Genomic DNA, 8,298 nt, shown 5'->3' on the forward strand with positions numbered 1-8,298 from the left:
CGTTGTTTCATTGTTGAACCAAAACCCCTCCCTTCCTCCCACCACCGTGATATGATTTCAGCTTCTGTTCTTTAGTCATGACTCAGCTAGGTTCGGCATCACATCACTTTAAGGGTTGTGTAAATTCATTGTGAGTTGTAAGTGGACAGTGGTTTGCATAGACGTTTATGCGTTGTGAATTTAAAAGCGCAGTGTATGCAGTGGAAATGACAGATATACATAAATTTTTTATACCTCACAAGTGAATGAAAACTACAAATGAAAGTGGAGGTGTTGAAGAAGATACTGTCTATGATGAGGTATCACAGGAAAAGGGTGAGTCAAACGCAACCATCACTATTAAAAATTCCAGTAGTTGTGCTGATGGAGAAAATAAAGACAAGGCCAGTACCTCTGCTGGCTTCAAGTGCATTGATGAAAAGGGTAGTAGTATCCTAGTCAGTATTCCCGATATCTGAAATTACATCGAAAAAAAGGATGTTGACAATTTCCTAACGCATAGGATTTTACTTAATCCATGGCAACCTGAAAAATGTTATAATTTTAAGACTGACGTAGGCAGCTGGTCTATTCTAAAGCAGTTAAAGGTGCCCTCTGCAAGTTTTGTGTGCTTTTCTGCCCACTCATAATGCATGGTAGTCATCATAGTGCATTCATAAGCTGCCCATTCACAAATTTCAAAAATTTCCATGAATGTGCAAAAATGCATATGAATTCCAAGTGGCATAAAGATGCAATAGAAAAGTTAAATAATTTCATTAGTGGTGTGACAAACAAAACTAAAGGTGTGGAAGAACTCGCCAACGAGAATCTTGCGAAATTAGTACAAACTGATCGTGCAAAGTTAAAATCAAATGTTTCTTGTATATTGTTTTGTGCATTACATGACTTACCTTTAAGAAGAAAAACAAATTCAACTGTGGTATTTGATGATTTGTTACAATTTAGAGTACAGTCAGGTGACGTAACACTGCAGAAATATTTTGAGGGTGCGCCTAAAAATGCTACCTATGTTTCTCATAGAACCCAAAATGATTTAATTGATGTATGCGCTGAAGTACTAAGAAATGATTTAATTAATACCATCAATAACAGCGAATCATTTTCAGTTTTGGCAGACAAAACAATGGATATTGCAGGCACAGAACAAATTCCTCTTTCTGCAGGTTATTTTGACCATGCAACTAATGTTGTCAGAGAAGACTTCCTTGGATTTACACCATTAGCAAGGTTAGATGTTCAACATATCTCCAACACAATAATATCTACTTTATCTGCTTGGGGTTTAAATCTAGATAAAATGGTAGGACAAGGCTATGACGGGTGCAGTACAATGGCCAGTAAAATTAGTGGAGTACAGAGGATAATTTCTGAGAAATATCCCAAGGCTCACTTCTATCGTTGTGCTAGCCATAGACTTAATTTAGTTGTGAATGATTTGATCACCTTACCAGAGGTTAGACATGCCATTGGTACTATCAAAGAAAGAATTTCTTTTTTCTGGGGGAGCACACAAAGGAAATTCCTAGTTGGGAACCTTCAAAAACTGTGTGAGACACGCTGGTCTGAGAAGCATGAGTCTATAAGGAAATTTAATGATAAGTTTTTAAAAATTGTTGAAGCATTAGCAATTTTACATAAAGAAGGAGATCGTGAAACTAGGCAGAAAGCCTGGCAACTTTACTGCACACTTACTTCTCCAACATTTATTGTTACATTAAAAGTCTTAGCAAAATATTCAGCCAAACTAGAACCTGTCACCAATATCCTACAATCAGAAAACATTAACTTGTTAGAAGTTTCAGAACACATTCAAAGAACTGTAAAAATGTTATTGGATGACAGAGAAAATGTGGAAGATGAATTTGTAATGATAATGAAAAGTGCTGAAAGCAACTATAGTGCACTTGGAATAGATGTCACTGGCATTTGACAACTGTGAGTGATGCACGACAACTGCATCGTTCAAATCATCCATCAGTTTCTGTCACTGAGTACTACAGAAAATCTCTCTTTATTCCATATTTGGATTCCCTAGTCCAGTCCTTGCAAGAAGGGGTTTCAGAAGATAGCAAGGCATCTTTTGAGATTTTCTGCTTGCACCCAAAGGTAATGAAATCCCAAAGTGACCTAGATATGAAAAGGATAAGTCAAAAGGTTTTATGGAGATCGTTTAGATAACTTCACTGAAGAAGCATAGACATGGATCACTATATGGAAACGCGATAAAGTAACTGAAGGAGATATTGCTGAATTAAGCCTGACTCATCTACTTGACAAAGCCAAATTCTTGCCCGCTGTAGCTTCAGCCTTGAAGATAGCCCTTAGCTTACTGGCAACCACTTGCTCTGCGGAAAGATCGTTCAGGTACTTAATTACCACAGTAACATTTTTCTGATTGTAATTAATTAATTAGAAAGACTTTGAAACAATTTCTTAAGTCAGATGAAACATTTCTTCTAATTATTTTTAAATCTTGTTTGAAATATTATCACAATAGAGTAACTGAAGAAGGTTACACTGTATGAATTGGTATAGGCCTATGTTTGTTTGCAGCACTCTCAGGAGTATAAAAACGTGGCTAAGAACTACCATGGAAGATAATCGAATCAGTTGTTTGTGTATGGTGTCAGTTCATTGTGATAAGATAAAATCAGAGGAGGAGTCCTTTATCGAAAAAGTGGTAGATAGTTATGTGAAGGACCCAAGACGAATTCAATTTCTATTTAAGTAATGCAGGTACGTGAGCAGTCAAGTTTTGCACATTATTAGTAACAGAACCGATTTCCACATTCATATGTCTTCTTTTGTTCTTAATATTAAATTTACAACAGTATTTCAAACTACATTAATATGTTTGTAACAATAAAACAGCCACATTATCCTCACAACTAAAGTTCACAAAATTTGTTAAGACATGAATCTGTTATAGGTTGTGGAAATTATTGTGTACATTTAGTTTTTACTTTACAAAATAGAAAGTAAAGCCCTGATTTTTGTTCACTTTTCACAGGACTAACAGAGAAAAGTGAATATAGCAAGAAAATGTATTAAGGCAGGTGAAAATAAATGATTTATTCTTACTTAAAGAGAGAAAATAATTTATTTTTATGTATTTAACAATCTGAAATTGTTATTATTTATTTTAAGCACCTATTAACATCTCTCAGCAGTGGTGCACTTACTGACATGGCGTTGTGCCTCAAAATGTGCATTTACGAGAGCAATTCAGAATACTCCCACAACTCATAAAATGAGACACCTTTACAGCAAATGTGTGAGAAACAGCAAATTCATCTAAAACTGACATAGCTGACACTAGGGCGTCTGCCTGTAGGAATACAGCATAGCACACAAAACTAAACTTTGCAGAGCTGCCAAATTTTATTTGGAAGTGCATTTCCAGTTTTATTTGTCTCCTCTCTATGACCTTGTGGAGTCGCCACACTGGGACCAAGTTTGAAACATATGAAAGTTGCCATTTACTTCAGTATTGCAAGCGAGTGTACGCCATTAACCATCCAGGCATTTGATCGACAAGGCATGTTGTAGAGAGATGGTAACTAATAAGTGACTGATGATTAATGAGACAATGATGGCTTGTTTGTGATAGTTTGATAATGACTTAGAAATGAGTGGTCTCAATCCCTTAGGAGTCACAAGGGCCACCTGTGTTTCTAGGCTTTGTTCCTATAATATATCCGGGATGTGTCAGTTTCCAAACATACAGGAAAGATAAAAAGTGATTTTCAGCATCTTGAAGACCTGGTCAGACACAACACCACAGTCTGCCTGTATGGGTCAGGCACGGCGGATGACCGGGGCAAGGAACGTCAGACAGGCAGAAGCGGTTGCTGCTGCGTCAGCTGTCACACCATGGAAACAGACGGAACCTCATCACATGGCAGCCTGCACGTGTAGTGTGGTATCAAAGACCTGTCTCACACCATTGTTGTCAAATGCACCAGCAAATGCAAACAGCTGCTCCTGGCTGCTGTGAATCTGTCTGTGTTGAAACTTGATGTCAGACGGTGCGGCGAGCCAGCCAGAGTCACGCTCTGTGTGACCGACACCAATATACAATAACTATGCGGCCTGGCCCTTGCCATTGCTGTTCAAGGCCAGGTCTTTAAGGCCGGTTGCACTCACAGTGGATATTTTCCGCCAGGTCAATTGATCGTCGCCATTGTCAGAAGTCCAGTGTTTACACAAACGGCGGTAAAATCACCATAGCTACCACAGGAGTCAGCAGATTAAAGGCAATGTACTTTCATCATCAAACTCGTTTATTTACTTTTAGTGTGTTACATAAATTATTCATTGTTTTTACACATACAGTTTTGTTTGAAATGAACAAACAGTAAAATGTAAATATGATTATTGTGTCGACTAATGAAAAGGAGCAAAAAAAAAAAAAAAACGAATAATTTGGGATCATCATTCAATTAATTCAAGAAGAGGGGACGATGGAGCTTTCTAAATGTTGTTTGAAGGGAAGGATGACAAGATACCCTTCAGTTACTTCCGAATGTTGATTTTTAATAGCAGGAAAACAAGTAGTTCAGAGAGAAAAAGCTTAGGACAAGATCAAATGAAAATGGCGGCAAAATGTACAGTCTGATAATGTAAAAACAGGTTTTACTATAGTTATAATATTAGTTTTTTACGTTCATAGCTCTGGCATGGTACTAAAAGAGCATCAGTATTTCTAAATTGCATATAGTGGGAAAACATCAGGCTTACCATAAAATGACAAATGCTCTTCACAGAACAATTGTAATTCAGTAAGCATATTAGAATGTGTAAGCCTATTCCAAAATAGAGCTGTATCACATGAAAGAATCATTCTTAGTTAGTACACTACGCAGCTGCAGAACACTGTTGTTAAGGGCATAAAAGAAGGTTTCACAGTAATGAAGCGAATTTGACCAGGTTTACACAGTTGAGTGTAGTGAACCATTTTTTTGTTTTTGTTTATTTTATTTTTTTTCCCCGGACTGTTAATTTAAATCCAACAATGTTCACTGCATGAACAGTGTTTCTGAGTGCTTAAACAATTATTAGTGGTAAGAAAACAATTTATTGGCAGAACTCGGGTCAGAAACACATCTGCAGCATTTTCAGTGTCATGGTCCACTCTTAGTCAGTAGTGGACTCTTACCCTATCCCCTAAGCTAAGGAGATTTTGTCTCAACTGGGTGCTAGCAAGATTTATGCAAAAACTGATCCTTGTGACACATAGCTGCAAATTCCTTTGCAGGCAGCCTCCATGACATTTTGGTTATCAATATCCCGTTTGGTCTTTTTCAATACAATCAACTCCCCTTTAGTATCATGAGTGCATTAGTAATTTTCCAGCAGTATCATGAACAACTGTTGTTATATGTTACCCAGGCTGCCAACTACCTGGACAATATCCTGGTTACTGGTGCCTTTCTCCAAGACTTCTTACACAATCTGAATCTTTTGTTTGCAGTGTCTGGCCATGTGGGTCTCCATTGTAACAAGGACAAGCGTGACCTGTTAGTGCAATGAGTGGAATATCTTGGAGACACCCTAAGTGCTTCCAGCGTCTACCCTGTCATGCAGTCCATTGAGGTGATCCAGAAGCTCCCTCTGCCACAAAAATCAACTCGAATCTGTCTTAGGTCATTTCATTCTCCATGCAACTGCTGTCGCAGAGACTTCTTCTGCATGAATGTCCAGCGCCTCTGATCCCCTGAGTGTGGCAGGGTGTTCCACTTATTAAAACAGGTGCTCTTCAAGCCTACCTGCCTTATGACCTATGATAGCTGTGTACACTCACTACTGATACCTCCAATTATGGTGTGGGAGCTGTTCTTTTCCAAGTGATCAACGAGGTGGTGCAGCCAATTGCCTTTGTCTCTGAAGCTAGTCTCTAAAACTATTCTGCCCAGTGTAATTATGGCCAAATCAAAAAATAAGCACTGGCCATTATTTTTGGGTTCAGAAAGTCCAATGGTTATGTCTGTGGGCACCAATGTACCCTCAGTATGTACCAGAAGCCCAAGTTGCCCTTACTCTGGGTTTCAGCACCACACAGCCCATCACCTCCAACACTGTGCCCTGTTCATCTCTGTCTATTCCTATGAGGCAATTTTGTGCTCCACCCTCCACCATACCAATGCTGACCTCCTTTCCCGCCCTTCACTAGGAGAGGACCCGGTGTTCAATACTGATCCAGAAGTCAGCTGCCACCTTGACCGCTGTTGCTGCTGACTTTGCACAGCTACTCCTGGGTGTCAACCTTGTCTGACTCCACACTGCAGACAATCCAGTCTTCCACATCTCTTCCAGCACATCTGGCAAAGGTGGCCATCCAACCCTAAGGCTGTGGCACACCCTGATCTTCAGGTGTTCTGGGATCAACAACAGGACCTCTGTTCCCGGGACAGCATTGTCCTGCTCCAGGGTGACAACAACTGCACTTGGATGGTAATTTGGTGACTCTCTGCAACTGCTTCCTCCGGTTGCTCCACAAAGGACACTGGTGGACTGTTCTTACCTAGTGACTGGCTCACCATAATGTCTATGAGGCACGGATTCTACTATTAGAGATTTGGTCACTGCTTGCTCCACCTGCCAGAGTTGGTGAGGGCCCCACCTCAGCATTACTTAACATGGCCTTCCACTGCTGTTCCTTGGTCCCACATTCATCTGGACTTTGAATACCCCATCCTTGACTCTATGTGGCTTAGCATCATGCATGCTGGGTCCTGTTTTCAGTTTGTGGTCTGCAGGTCTTCCAATTTATCTTCCTACACCATTTGGACAATTGCCCAGATTTTCGCACTAGAGGGCCTCCATGCACTGTTGTTACTGCTAATGGGCTTCAGCTAACTTCCTCTGAATTTTCGGCCTTCTGTGCTCCTCACAGCATTGCATTAATTCCCACCTTGCCTCTAATGGCACTGCTGAGCATTTTATACAGACTTTTAAACTTCAATGTCTAAACTACACGAGTACCACTCCTCTCATGAAAATCTTTATCTTTTTCTCAGATCATACTGAGGCACTCTGATGGAGGGCACCTCTCTGGCAGAGTGGCCCCATGGCTGCCCTCTCCACTCTTCTCTGTCCATTCTCCACCCGACAGACCATTCCCCTTCTCCTCTTCTTCCCACCAACATTGTTTGTCTCCCAGGGACCTGATGTGGGATATGATTTTTTTCTGTGGCTAGCCCTGGTGGCTGCCAACCACTGTTTCCCATCTTCTGAGGCAAGCTATGCTTCTCATCACATTCCTCAAGTGCTCCCAACTCTTACAACACATCAACCAATACTGCCCCTGCCAAGGTTTTTGCTGCTCACTCAGCAGATGTGTTGCTTCCACCTTCCAGTGTGCCCAGCCAGACGATGACTCCATTCACCATCCCAGTGGATGTCAACACAACAGCAACCCCTACCTCACCCTGTGGCAATGCTTCTGGCAGTGACGATGCCGTTGTTTCTCACTCCAGTCTCTGCCCCTCTTGGTCTTTCTCGAGAATTGGGGAAGATATGGTGTGTTTCTGGGGTCTCCTACAAGTTGCCAACCCACAACCTTACACAGTTATGCAGCTCCTTGCTCCAGTTCTGCAGGCACATTGGTCAAAGTCAGCTGAACTTTTCCTGCTCTGCAGGAAGCAAGCTAGTTCTGAGGGCACTCATGAGAGCAATAGAAACCACCATGGATATGGATCTTTGGGTGCATCTGCAGTCCATATTCCTCAGCCAGTTTGAGCACACATTGCCAGACCAATAGCTATCTAGTAGTCATCCACCACATGGGTGTAACTGCCTTCACCCAGCAAGCAACAGACAGTTCAATCTATGCCAGCAGAAGCAGAGGTTTCCCAGCACAATGTCACCGCCCAGACTTAATGATGCCCTTGCCACCTGGGACCAATGCGCATCATGACCTGCTGCTCCAGTTGTGGACTCTGAGGCTCAAACTCATTGTATTGCTCATGAGATGGAACTTCAATTTTTTGTATACTGTCCATCCTAAGAAGATAGGCACTTTTTTTGCAATAGAACTTTTCAGAGGATTGTCTCACATAAATATTTATTTACATTTTTTTCCGAAAACTTAAGGGTGTCCAAGAAGTCTTCCCTTCATTGTCAAGAAGGACTTTTCTTATTAGATTTGAAATGCTAAAAGAGTGCAGGACTTACATTTGTGAACATAAACTGATTGTGTCAACAAATTGATTCATGAGTGTAATCACTTGCTTACTGTAAAATTGTCCTAAGCCGGGAAAGTTTACAAAGACAATAACGTCAGCTTGGTAGGTC

At 40.8% G+C, this 8,298-nt stretch overlaps 1 protein-coding gene across 1 annotated transcript; it reads left to right on the forward strand.

The window, feature by feature from the left end:
- Window positions 1-245: 245 nt before the first annotated feature.
- LOC126302972 (52 kDa repressor of the inhibitor of the protein kinase-like) lies at window positions 246-2,734 on the forward strand. The gene is made up of 5 exons (XM_049991787.1): window positions 246-423; window positions 582-1,925; window positions 2,039-2,109; window positions 2,201-2,367; window positions 2,557-2,734. Exons 1-5 carry the CDS (start codon window positions 246-248, stop codon window positions 2,732-2,734), a joined length of 1,938 nt encoding a protein of 645 aa, XP_049847744.1.
- Window positions 2,735-8,298: the final 5,564 nt, after the last annotated feature.

Source organism: Schistocerca gregaria, chromosome 1, assembly GCF_023897955.1.
Source record: "Schistocerca gregaria isolate iqSchGreg1 chromosome 1, iqSchGreg1.2, whole genome shotgun sequence".
In the NCBI taxonomy this organism is placed as follows: domain Eukaryota; kingdom Metazoa; phylum Arthropoda; class Insecta; order Orthoptera; family Acrididae; genus Schistocerca; species Schistocerca gregaria.

What these genes read in the sequence shown, in the direction of transcription:
- LOC126302972 (XM_049991787.1), top strand. Translation starts at nt 246, where the DNA reads ATGAAAACTACAAATGAAAGTGGAGGTGTTGAAGAAGATACTGTCTAT. An exon ending in CAAGTGCATTGATGAAAAGG is followed by an intron (nt 424 to 581) that starts GTAGTAGTATCC and finishes ATTCTAAAGCAG; the next exon opens with TTAAAGGTGCCCTCTGCAAG. An exon ending in ACTTGGAATAGATGTCACTG is followed by an intron (nt 1,926 to 2,038) that starts GCATTTGACAAC and finishes TGGATTCCCTAG; the next exon opens with TCCAGTCCTTGCAAGAAGGG.